The sequence below is a fragment of the Numenius arquata genome, chromosome 8 (genome assembly GCF_964106895.1).
Source record: "Numenius arquata chromosome 8, bNumArq3.hap1.1, whole genome shotgun sequence".
Lineage (NCBI taxonomy): Eukaryota > Metazoa > Chordata > Aves > Charadriiformes > Scolopacidae > Numenius > Numenius arquata.
The window spans coordinates 235,985-249,476 of NC_133583.1; the positions used below are offsets into that span (position 1 = coordinate 235,985).

The following is a 13,492-nucleotide window of genomic DNA, read 5'->3' on the forward strand; positions in this document are numbered from 1 at the left end:
TGATCTTTAAGGTCCTTTCCAACTCTAGCCATTCTATGATTCTATGATTCTATGATTTGTTTGCATGTTTCTGAATATAAATGGTCTTTAGCACTTCCTGAGGATCTCATTGCCCATGAAGTGATTGCACCCGTTCAGTATGATTTGGATTTTTGTGAGAGCATTAGACTCTTACTGGGAGTGTTTCGGAGAGAACTGTAGAAGAGTAATACAAAGTTAAGCCAGATGTAGCCATGTGTTGAATGTGTCCGTTTGCTCCCAAAGGGAAATTTGCGCTCCTGTGTCCCTGAGTGCCCCATGTTCCTTTACAGAGGTGGAGCATAATCTAGGTTTGTGCTGGTGTAAATGAGAATAGACTTTGGCTGCTTGTCACTTGGTCCAGCTCATCACACTTCCCAACACAGCGTTAACAAAATGAAAAGATCCAAGTCTAACGCAATCCAGTTTACATTTCTTCAAAAATTAAGTTGTCTTCACCCAGTTAGTTGCAACAGAAATACAGGTATTCGTGGACAAGTTAAACCTTACTGAAACGCTACAGATGCTGTTGGGGACTGAATTTGAATTGGTAATGGCTTACCAGTAAATCAGTGTAGAAGAGCAACAGCACAGGAAAGGAATGTGTTCCAAACTCTTGCTCAGTCAGGCATGTGCTGCCACTGGAATCCTGCATCCTCACATCCATTATGTGACTCTTCCTGCCCTGCTGCACTCAGAGTCCTTTGCAAACACGAAGTTGTAAAATATGTTTGTGAGCTGTTGTATTAACTCTGAACAGTGAATTTTAAGTTAGTTGGTCATTGCAGCTAACAACTAAGAGGAGACCCTTTGGTGGGAGCAGAGCTGGGAGGAGGGCACAGGCAGCCCTTTAGCCACGGCACAGGCCTGTCAGAAATGTATTTCAGTTCCATCACGCATACTCTTTGGCTTCTTGTCATGTCTTCAGTGCCAGTTGGAATGTTAGTAATGGAATCTTATCCCAGCACTGGAGAGGTAAATGTAGACTAGAAGGAATTCTTGATGATGCCAGTTTACTTCTCAAGGAATGCGGTAGGACATTTTTTCACAAATACGGCTTACTCACTGAAAAAAAAGTTTAAAGTATCTGAAATGTAACAGTGTTGAGTTCAATATAGACTTTGGGGAGGAAGCAGAGTGGAAAATCACAATATTCTTTGCAAAACCAGAATGTTCTTACTAAGTATTCATAAACTAAACAGTGAGTTAATTTAAATTGATGCTTTAAATTGGCCTAAATTCAATTTTATAATTCAATAACAATTTTTTTTTAAAAATTTAAATCTTCTAACCTTGAAATAGGTAGCACAAAATTATTCCTATGACATAAAATGATATTTGATTTTAATGTATCTGAGAAAACTTTTTTGTTTGTTTAGGTGGATCTAAACCAACATTTTCTGTATTCTTAGTTTTGTTGAGAGAACTAAAAAATTTGCATATTGCTGTTCCTTTTAACAAAATTCATATATTCAGTATACTCAAGTTGCTTGTAGTAAACATTTTGGTCCAAAACAAATTTGTTTAATTAGTCTGTGTAGAGAGGATAGAAGCTACATTTCCATGCCAAACCCATGATTTTTCCTGTGTTTGCAGACTCATCGATCAAAACTGACAGCATGATGATTTGTAAGAGCTGCAGCTGACAACTTGTTGAGCCCATTTATCTGATTTGCCTTTTAACTGCTTCCGTACTGGTGGGCCAGTCATCTACACAGGTTCGTCTGGTCCCTTAGCACTGCTGCAGAATCTAGCTCATTGGTCCTGAGTGCCGTGGAACGGCACCGCTGTTACATAGAGCAGGTGAGTTACAAAGAGGAGAGACAGGAAGATTCAGAATTCCTTTGCGTTTACATTTTATTTAATGTTTTAACTGTGGGATCCATATGCCACAATGTCTAGATTATGTTCAGGGCTCATTTCCGATTTCAGGCACACCTGTATTTGGGTGCTGTCTCCTATAGCCTCTCTTGTCTTCTGTTTCCCCTACACATTTCTACAGCAACCAGTTCCCATCTTGAAAGCAGCAAGTCTAAAATCAATGAGCAGAATACCCTTAACAGTGGATATTTGACAGTGAATGATCTGTGATGTTTTGCAGAGCTGTTGTTGCCGTCGTCTTCAAAGGGCTTGTTCAAAGGGCTTGCTTTTTGTCTTGACTGCTTTGGCTCAGAGAACCTGTCATAAAGTCTTACTATATTTTTCGTTTGTCTTGGCTTTTCTCTCTTCTGCTCCTCCTTTTCTCTTTTTACAATAGCTTCTTCAGGCACCCCACACATCGGTACCAGCTTCAGAACCAAGAGGGAACTTAGGCTGGAAACACAGGCTTCTCTGTGAAAATTAGTTTAAAACAGCAATCAAATTTCAAGCAACCTCTTCAAGCAGGTCACTTTCCCTGTTTTTTTCAGTCATAATCTCACATTTTCCCTATACCAATCAGCTATTGAAGTGTCTACGCTGCATCATGCTCAGTTGCGTTCCGTTAGGATATCCATTATAGAGAGAAGATGGCAATGAACTGACTTCCTTGGATATGGCAAGTTGGATCCTGATTTGCCTCCATTCCATTTTGCAGGAGTATTTGTGTGATTTATTAAGTCCAATTCCCGTGAAGCTGAGGAAGGTGCAGTGTATATTAGTAAATGAGGAGGGAGTTCCTCAGTCCCTCCACATTTCCCGTGCTGGTGTGTCTGAGATTTTTCTATTCTGGCTCACCGGCTCTCACTTCAAACCAAAGTGGCTGAAATAAAACCAAGTGCTGTCTTTGCTTTGGCTGGGATCATTCCATTATATTAATATCTGACATGCCCCATCTCTGTCAGGAACCCGTACCAATGCAATTTGTGATCTAACAAGATTTTGGTTCTGCTTTCTTTACCCTCCTTCAGCTTGTGCTCCTTTATCTCATGTAAGCGAAGTGAATTGGCAGATAACTGATAAATGTCCTTTTCTTGATTTCCTTCTTAGGGCTTTTAAGCTGCGGCGCTTTCTTCAAGGAAAAGAAACCACAGATGTCTTCACACAGGTCTAAAAGTAATCTCAGGGCAGGTTTCTCAAAGGCACTTCCCCATCTTTTTATCAGAGGTCTCTGTGTGCAGCCTGAATCCTTCTAGTTACCCTGCAGGAGTGGGGAGTTCATGCTGTTCTTGTTGGGAAGGACAGTTGGACTTCGGCGCTCTACTGCAGATAGTCCACATATCCATTTCCTAAAAACAGAATGATTTCCCTGATGCATCTTTTGTGTCCTGTCTCTGTAGAGCCAAGACCTCACCCAGGCTTACCCTGTCTGCAGGGCTTCTCCACTTGACTGCTCTTGCTCACGGCTTTTATTCGTAGCAATGTCCTGACCGACACTTGAAAATTGCAGCTGGCTGTTTAATGTTAACTGAGTGAATTTCCAGGCAAGCAGTGACTACTTCAGCTGTAGTGATGATGTTGTTTTCAAACTTTCTCCAACTAATGAGTCATTAAAAGTAGTAGTAAAGAGGTTTGTTGGGACTACATGTCCCTTAGAAACACTCAGCCCGTGCTAATTACAGTGGGTTAGCAAAGAGGTCAAGGCTGAGAAATGTGTGGGAGGGGGCCCAGAACAGTAATGGTGAGAGGACTTGAAAATAGTTGCAGGAAATGTTAATTATACAGCTTGTTCACGTCAACTTTCCCCTCCTGTTGAAAACAAAACTCATTTTGAAGACACTTGTAAAAGTTGCTCTTTAGGAATCAAACTCTCTTATGTCTCAATAACTGGTAACGTTCCAGAAATGTAAAACTGCAATAGAGTAAACAAAGAACTCATTTGTGCACGGTTGTTCTAGTCGCAATTAAAGCTGGAAATAAGATTTTGCATGACACTGATGCCACATTAGGGCCAGTGCACAGCTTTGCTCTGTGGACCTAATCCAGATTCTGCAGAGAACAAGGGATATTTTTCCACTGGCTCCCACGTCCTTTGGCCCAAGTCTGCTATTGATTTGTTATCATTCCTGAAGAGCCACGGGCTCACAGACAGGTACTGTGTTCAGCAAGGGGCTCTGCAACGCAAAGACCCTGTTCGGCATTACCAAAATGTGCGAGAACATTTATGTGTGTGACTGAGCAAAGCTGGTAAGGTATAGATGTTTGCATGGAAAAAGATGACAGCGAGGGGAAGGCATACAATAAAAATAAGGTAATGAGAGATGTGCCATTAACAAATTCTTACCTTATAACTAAGTAGTATATGTCTGTGTAGTTTGTGTTGCCAAGAGATTGCAGTCTTTTTACTCTTCAAAGAGGCAGAGCATTATAGTATAGAAGCTGGTTGTTTTCTGGTTAGTCCCTTTGGCAAAATCCAAAGTCAAGAAGTTCGTAGGGTGTAGGTAAACCTGACAGATACTTACCTTCAGAGCTTGTGCTTGTGTGTGTTTCATAGTCATAAAACTGTCAAATCACAAATGCAGGTGCCCCTCTGGGAAGGGGGTCTGTGGGAGAATGAATGCTGTGCTTTGGTGGCGGTATGCCTGCAACACTGCAGAAGTCAGGAAGAAATAAGAGAGGTGAAATTTTCATGCAGATACTGAGAGAAAACATACTTTCAATGAAAAAAAAATCTGGACAAACTTTGTTGGCAAGATTCAAATATTGTTTTGAGCTACTTAAAAAAAGGTAGCAGAACTCTTAAAATATGTAATCATTTTCCCCAGTGAAAGACCCTCTCTTTCCTTTTCTTGAGTCACAGTCTTTCATGCAAGTAATAGAATGACTGAGTAATTTTCTCCATTAAAAATAAGTGCTAGGTTTTGAAAGTTTTAAAGGGAAAATTTAATATAAAATAGAGAAAACCAGGATTTTTGCTCCTTTTTTGTCAATGGTCTTATGTTTCAAAAAATGCATGTCATTAAATAAGGTTATCAGATCCCCACTCGATGCAAGTTCTAACCTACCTGCAAAATTTGAATTTGGTGATTAATTTAATTCTTCAAGTCTTTTCAGAGATAACGTAGTCTCCAAGTCTTTTCAGAGATAACGTAGCTCCATGAGCCATGTTTAACATAATCAAAATAATCATGTAGGTGCAGGAGCCCCAGGATTAGAAAGCACTAAAACTAGCCATAATTAGACTAATACCTGTGGAGGGTAAGAGCATCTTACTTCATCCTCTTGGGATTTCTATCAGGGCTGTCACTTTGGCTACTCGGCAATGATGGTTGCATTTTTATGGTGTAGCAGATTTGCTTGCTCTTTTGACTGTTATTCACGTGGGAAATACGATGCAGAAGTTGTCCTGGATTTTCAAACCGAGGTCATTGACAGAAGCTCAGGACTCTTGGCTCATGTTTCAGTCTCCAGATTATTCTGTTTTGTGTTCGTGGACACGTCAGGCTGGCATCAGGACTGTCCTTGTGCTTCTCTGGATGGAAATCTGTGTCTCGTCCTAGAAGTACACATCTTGGAAGGGATTTTCACGTGTGCTCCCACCCCTGGCCAGGAACACTTTTGAGAGTGTTTCTGTCATTTTCCAGAGACCTTTTGCTGGAGTAACAAAGCTTTCTTTTTTTTTTTTTTTTAATTAATTGAAATGGGTCAGACCTCTCCCAGTATCTGCTTACATTGGGCCTTTCCCAGCCAGCCAAGTGCATTTTCAGCAGCTCTAAACTGAGGCAAATTTTAACAACTGCAGGCATGATAATAATGACATGATAAATCTGATTTACTGTAAAGTGCTGTCAGCTCAGGCTTGGCTTTTAAAAAAAAAAAATCCAAAACACACACACCCCCAACAACACAAAACAACTCAAACCCAATAGAAATTATTCCTTAAAAAATTATAATAGTGATAGTCTTGCTTTTAAAGACTTGAGTAGCCCCTGGCAGAACTTGGCATCTCTGAAAATATTGGAGCACTGAGAACCTAAAATACAGGAGATGAAAAATTAGACTTAAATAAAATCAGTTGTGCTAGCTTTTCACTGGCAACACTGAGAGGAGAGCAGGCGCTTTCCTTTTTAATAAGTGATTGATTTATTGATAATAAAGTACGTCTGAGATCTACGCAGAATAGTAGATTTCCTAGGCAGTAACCTAATAGCTTGAACCAGCTCTTTGAGCTGCATGTTAAAAACGTTGGCCATGGGCTTTCATGCTGCTCCCCCTTCCATGCTTTGGCTTTCTGGTAGCTGCCACAGCAGCATCCTTATCTTGCAGGAATCGTGATGCATTTTCGCTGTTGCCCTTGTTTACCCACTTGGTAATTTTTTCTTTCCTGTGTTTCACTTATTTTGGACATTTTATAGCAAGTGGTGGTGGTCTTGTGTAGTATTTCTCCCTGAGGTTCAAGAAACATTCATTCATTACCAGAAGTGGTAGAGGAAATGGTGTTCTTTAGAGAAATCTTTTTTTCCCTTATCAAATGAAAACTGAACATTTTAAAAGGCACTGTGTACAGAAATTGTGCTGTAGGAATTTGGAATGTATGGAATGTTCCCGGCTACCTTCTCTGAGGATTTCTTCAGCATTTGTTAATTAGAAAACCCTCGTCAATAGCAGAGGTCTGCCAGTTGCCACATATATTAAACATATTACCTCCAAAGTTAGAAATTGTTTGATTGACCATGTTAAGTGTTGGTCGGCCTGGGAGCATCTAACTTCAGTGAAACTCGCTGAGATGACTAATTATTCTTCTTCAGGGTTTGGTTTTGGTGTTGTGGTTTTTTGTTTGTTTGGTTGGTTTTGTTTTTTTTTTGTTGGTTGGACTCGATGATCTCAAAGGTCCCTTCCAACCAAGAAGATTCTGTGATTCTGTGATTCTGTAAACCACATGGCAAAACTAGCTCCTGTAACTGGGTAAGTGCTCCGAGGCACTGGGTGGGGAAACAACCATCTTTAAAAGGAACACTCGAGGCGCTTAATGTGTCTTGATGGTATTGAGAAGGATGAATGTCAGTGGAAAACATACTCATTTGTGTGTTAAAAAATAACATTCTAGAGAAATACTGACATGCTCTAACCTCTTGGAATGTACCAGAAGTGATATGAATAACTCAATGATCTCAATAACTGTTGCAAAAATCAGTAAATCCATTGTTTGGACCTGTGAACAGCAAATCAGATCTCTAGTAAAGTTCCCTGTGAACTAGGAGACGAGGTTGCTGTGGGTTTCTCCCAGATGCATAGTTTTATGTGTCATAAAGGTAGAAGATTTAAAAAGGGAATCTATCTGTATGTAAATCATCCCTCCGCTTCAGTAGCAAAACAGTTTTACATATAAACATGTGCTGACCACCGGCATGCAGAAAGATTGTGCCTAGGAAAATGCCCTTTTATGTTAATTTATGTGTTTTTATTTAGCTTGGGTTGGGTTTATGTTTTTCACTCTACTACAGTATGTTTGCACAACCAGTAAGAACACCCAGAGTTGACTGTTGATGTTTATTGAATCATTCATATCAAATAAACACTTCAGGGAGTCTGACCACAGACAATAAAGGCATTCCTTTGGGAGGGGAGAAATCAGAAACCCTTGTTGGAAGAAAAGGATGCCTGCTTGTTTCATCTGTAAATGTCTGAGGAGAAGGCATGATTTCCAGTGGCACGGCTGAAATGCGGACACGCGGGTGGGAGTTCCAGGACAGGGTGTGCGCAGTGGGGTTCACAGCTTGCGGTTGAGCTGCTCTGGGATGCATTAAACCTTTGCACTGTGCAGCCTCATAGATGAAAAGGGGTTTTAAATGCCAGTTCCAAGTCAAACTATGAAGTCAGTCATCTAATCTGCTCCAGTGGGAACAGTTCCTATCTCTGTTGAGTGCTTACTGTTGGACAGGTTGTAGTGCGCAAGGGTTCAGGTCCCATTAACGTATCATTTAGAATTGAAAACCTATTCAATTTCAGTTTGAAATAGTTGGCATTTGTTGTTCTTTTTTCTCCTTCTCTTAATTTACTGATTTCACTGACATGACAGGAAACCGTATAATTATTCCACTTCCATCAGAACGGATATTTAAGAGCCTGTATTAGTCATTTGGGAACAGAAAATTGGACACACACCATGGGATTATTCTGGGGTCTGGGCTCATAAGAAAGTGAGCCCTCTTAACTTCCTAAAGTGGGGGAGTTGGAGACTCTCGGGACTTGCCTGTCCCATTCAGCTGGGTCCTTTAGTTCCTTTAATTTAAGTGTGTGACAAAGCCGTTAACTTAAATGGGAACATTAACACACTGAAGGATAGGGACAGAGGTCAGCAGCGGGAAGCCAAAAGGCAGCGAACAGAATTTTTTAGTGATCTGGCAGTTTACTTCACCAAGTGCACATGATACACAATTACTCTAATTCCTCTGTTTCACTCTCCCATGCTGATCTCTTTCCTGGGTGCTGACGTTTTTCTTCTACCCTGTCTTTGCTAACGTTTTCTACTAAATCAAGCAACAAGCTGCCTTTGTTGCAGGTGAAGGTCTCCTGAATGTTGCAGGGCCCTGCATCATCTGGGCTGTCAGAATTCCAGTGCCTTTTTCCAGGGTGCTGGCGTTTCTCACTGTGTTGGTCATTGAGGTCTGCCTCATCATTCCAGCCTCTTTTGCTAGGGTGCTGGCGCTTGTACACCAGATACCTTCTGCCTGGGTGCTGCCTTTTGGACAACTCATTCAAGTAGGTTAGCTGAGCACTGGGGATGGCAGCATACTGATCCAACAACGACCTTCTGCCAGGATGCTGGCGCTTTTTCAGCTCCAGATAGCCATCAAGGTTGTCTTCAATCTCTCTTTTCCCTGGATGCTGCCTCTTCTGAATGTCTCCATAAGATGTGTCTTCCTCAACATCTCTTTTTCCAGGATGCTGTCTCTTCTCCAGGTCACTTAGGAACTTTTTCCCAGGGTGTTGTCTTTTGGAAAGCCATTCTGGCAGAGGGGCATTTGGTTCTGTCCAAGAAAAAGAATAATGTTAATGAGCCCCCATAATCCTCACTAAAGAAATTGAAATGGGAATTTGTGGAGTTCTGTGATGCAGGATTATAATCTGTTGCTCATTATGCCCATTTAATTGCACAGTTAACTGTATGGTCTTGAATTTGATCCCTCTGGATGGAATCTGTCGAAATGGTTCTGCCACATTTTTAGCAAGGAGGAATTGGTACGTTAGGAACTAGCTGCAGCCAAATGGGAAAACATGCAATGACAAAGCCTAATGTGTTGATTTGGGTAAATATGTCAGAATCGGGTAAAGGGAGGTGAGTTAAAGATGCTGAGCAGCTGGAAGAAATTAGCTGCAGTAGCTGGGAATGGGCAATAGCCGGAAATCAGCGTGAGACAGGGAAAGGATAGGGCTGAGACACAAGTAGAAGCAGGGATGTGGACATCTGAAAGCTAGCTCAGTATTTCCAGCTACCAGTCATAACTCTATTAGTATCTCTTACTCATTCTTCATCTCTTTCTAATATTTCAGGTCTTGGATCGACATGACCAACTCTCAGCATTCATGTGAAAAGGGAGAAAGGCTCTTTCTCTGGGCACCTGGGGCCCTCTCCTCTTTCCACTGTGAAAGGGCTCTTTGTGCCTTGTTGGTGGCTGGCGCCTTCTTGTGGTCCCCTGAGCCTGATTTGGTTCCACTGCTGTGGCTACTGAGAGCAGAGCATCCGCAAGCAAGGAGGCAGCAGGCACTAGAGCAGCCTCTGCCTTCCAGCCATGGAGGAGGGTTGAGGGAGCACTCCTACCTCCAATTAACATTAGCTACAGGATCCACAACTGGGGAATGATCTCCACATGTCCTCTTACATCTTCCCTAGGGACATACTTGCCAGACAGGCAAGTTTTCTGTGACAGGCTTCTACCTTCTTATTATGCCACAGCTGCTCAGTGATGGTACAGCATTGCCCAAGTGGGGAGATCTTAGAGAAGAAAGCACATATTGAGAGCTTAGTGTATTGCAGCAGATCTCCTGTCTTTCCCCTTCCCTTAGTCTGAGTGATAAATACACATATTAAAGCCTGGAAACTATATATTGGATCTAATGAACTCAGCCAAGTACTATGCCAACATCACCAGGTGGATGTCCCCAGTGTTCTCTATACCTTTATTCATCTCTTCTTCCTTTTCGGCTTTCTTGAGGACAGACTGAAGAATGAGGCTTTCCGATCTCTGCAGGATGTCATCCAGGGGACTTCTTCCCATCTTCTCACTTCCCTCTGGAAGGGGCTGCCCCCGGTTGAGGCAGACACCAGACAGGGTCAGGCAGAGGAGCAGCAGTAGCAGCTGGAGAGATGGCATTGTGGGTTCCTGCAGCTTCCACGTGAGAGAGAACAACAGGGGAGAAGGGTGCAGCGAGCAAACCTAGCAATAGTAGCAATATTTCAGACACGGAAAAAGAAATATGGCACTGCTGTGGGAACTGAAGTCTCTTAGGAGGGTCCTTCCTCATTTCTGTAACTAACCTCTCAGTTTATTTTATATTCTTCAAAGAATCTGTAAATTCTTCATAATTAAAACCAGGCACTTGCTCATTTTTCTGGCAGAGTAACTAGGAACGTTTTGAACACCTAACTTCCTGATGCACAGATAGTTCTGAAAGGCAGTGATTTTGCTTTGCCTTCTGCAAAGAGGCAAAAATAATTTCCCTCTTGAACTCTGTGTTAGCTGTTGCCCCACAAGAGGTACACACACATATACCTGCACTAACAGTTTTCACCAGGCAATTCCCTTTGCTAAGGATTCATTTTAACATAACACTGGGAGCTGCAGCACTTTCATTCCACATTTAGTTGAAGCCCAACTTTAATAGTCCGTTAGTTTTTTAATATCTATTTCTACACATTTAAAGTAGCTGCATGTCTCTCTGTTTTTCAGTATAATAAGATAGCTATGCTCTGTTGGTCAGGGACATTTCTTGCATTGGGTAAGCACCTCATATTTTTTTTTCAGAGGCATAATAATCTTATCCTTTATTATCTCTTGCCCAGATAACAAGTGTTTTTCTGTTTCTTCTAGCTAGCACTGGAATTCCTAACACACTTATCATGGGTTTATTTTCCAGTAAGCAGAGTTCCTTCAGTAGAATGTAATACATCTTTAATACTAGTAGAGCAGTCATTTAGCTTAATTATATCTTTAGAACATAAAATAAATGCACAATTTTACCAAGTTCTACAAATTTTTAAAATAGAAAATGAGTTTACTACCTCTCTTATTAGCAGGTTTCTATCACTTCTGATGAAGTCCTTGGATGACAGCCCTAAGGATATCACATAGGCTATTTGGCTCAGAGCAATCTTTAGAAGGAAAGTTAGAGTCAGCTAAAAAGGAAATGATTTGGTAAATTACCTGGTTTGTAGTTTCAGATTTTTGCTTGGTGCATCTGCCAAGAGATTGCTTAGTCCTTTAAAGCTGTTTGCACATCTGAGTTTCAAAGTTGCCCTTTTTCTGCTGCAGACACGCAGTATCCAACAGAACTGTTGCCGAGTTCTCTTTGGATGGCTCATGCCTCCGTACTTATACTGTGCTGCCTCTGGACCCTGTATGCAAATAGCTGTGAGGTAGTGTAGGTGATGTGTTGTTTTCTTTTTTTAACCAATGTCAGAGATCTGCGTTTTGAATGCATTTTAAAACTCTGATAGTTATTTGCTGACCTCCGTATATCCAAGCTCGACTCCCAGAAATTGCCATTTTTCCATTCTCTAAAGAGATTATGTAGCACTTTATGTAAGACAGCATAGAGAAAAGGAGGTTTTCCTCTGCTTTACAAAAACAAGCTTGTGTATCCTCTACTAAGCAAGCACTGTGGCGTAAATGCAGAGAGGTAGGTAGTTTATTCAGCTAAGGAATTAAAGCAATGAAAAAAAATCAGTTGATTATATTTAAATAAGTTTATACCACGGGTTTTTATTCTGCATGACACTATACAGTTTTTGGCTCACAGTTCTGTATTTTCTTGCCATAGGCTTCCATAAACAGTACATTAGAATACGGGGTATATAGTATTAGATATTAAAACATAGTTATGTTGCTGCTGTGTGCTTCAAAAAGCATTATACTATTGTAAGTAGAAATAAGACTCCTTCTCTTTAACCCATCTGTCTGAGGTACTCTTCCACACAGTGCTTCCACACATTCCCCCCAGTACGCAGGGGGTTAGCCTTAGAACTTGTCTGTCTCTGACTTGAAATGTTCTGCATATTGGATGGATGGAATTTTAAAAAATCCTCTCACACTTTTTGTACCGTGGCTCTTGAAAAACATAGGTGGGAAAAGAGAAGGTAAACAGGTGAAACACTTTCACATGTACAAAATCATATAAGCAAATTAACTGAAGGAACAGCGAAGAATTTGGTATTAAAAATAGCCTCCCACATGAATGCATTTCATCGTAGCACTGAGTGAACGAGTCACATTTCACCAATGATACAACAGTTGACATGTTGAATTTCTCAGCTACCTAGAAATTACAGGGTAGCATAGATTTACGCTTTGGAACTTTGTGTGACTGCAGTTTAGTAAATCTGCATTTGCTGCATACCTCCAATGTGAAAATCCTCATAACGTGTAATTATTAGCTGGAGACAATTCTTAGCATGTAGTTCTCCCTGCCCTGCACAGCGTGGCAGGGCCGCACGTGTCGCTCCAGCTCAGGGGCAGCAGGAGCTGCTCCACGCTGAACCCTGTTGTCCTGCGCCGCGATGGCCAGTGCAGGAGACCGTGTGGTCCGTGTCCGGTCTGTCACCCAGCCCACGGCCACTGCCTTTTTAAGACTCTCTCACAAACCAAACCGTGCCCCCTCATTTCTCTGGACAAGCCAATGGGTCTTCTCCACTACACTATTTCTAGTAGTCAAATACTAGTGCCACGGATTTGGGAACTGCTGTTGCATCTGTCACAGTGCACCTCATAAGGAATTACATTTGCTTCACACTCACTGCTTGGCATTTCCTGGGTGTAGTAACTCCGTAAGATCTCTTATGGTGTGACACGTGAGTTTAGAAATTAATGTATTGACCTATAAATTAAAGCGGGCATTGATGGAATCAGAACTGCGTGTTGAAACATGGCTTTAGAAAAGTGAAACGGAACAGTGAGATTGTTAAGAATGCTGTTGCTGGCTCCCTCCAGTGCTTTCTTGATAAGATGCTGAAGCCTTCTAAGTTAAAAAAAAAAAAAAAGAAATCGATGTTTTGATGTTTTCATCATGTGGTTGAAGGGGTCAATAATACTGAATAGCTTCTCAATCTCACTTTGCTGTATTTTTTTCTTCAGTGAATCACATTTTCTCCATTCTTTTTAACATGAAATGTTTGGAGCACATTAAGCATTGTGCCTACAATCTGTCACATAGAGTTTATCTCTGCTGCAAGGCAAGAATTATGTGAATTGGCTTGTTTTGGCAGGTTTTTTTTTTAAATTGGATTGCATGGATAGGCAAGTTGCTATCTATGTATTGTGAAGAAGCGAGGTTAAAAATTTGTCTTGCTCTTGGTGGAGCACAAGGTGGGGTTGTACTGATTGTTATTTTCCAGTGGAGT

General features: G+C 41.3%; 1 protein-coding gene across 1 annotated transcript; it reads right to left on the reverse strand.

Annotated features, from left to right (window-relative positions):
- Positions 1-8,313: 8,313 nt before the first annotated feature.
- On the reverse strand, positions 8,314-10,250 carry TRH (thyrotropin releasing hormone). The gene is made up of 2 exons (XM_074151655.1): positions 10,055-10,250; positions 8,314-8,906 (listed from the first exon to the last, which is right to left on the reverse strand). The coding sequence occupies exons 1-2, from the start codon at positions 10,248-10,250 to the stop codon at positions 8,314-8,316; spliced, it is 789 nt and encodes a 262-aa protein (XP_074007756.1).
- Between the last annotated feature and the right edge of the window lie 3,242 nt (positions 10,251-13,492).

Coding starts and splice junctions, on each gene's coding strand:
- TRH (XM_074151655.1), bottom strand. CDS start 10,250: ATGCCATCTCTCCAGCTGCTACTGCTGCTCCTCTGCCTGACCCTGTCT. Junction 8,907..10,054: donor GGAAGAAGAGATGAATAAAG/GTATAGAGAACA, acceptor TTTCTTGGACAG/AACCAAATGCCCCTCTGCCA.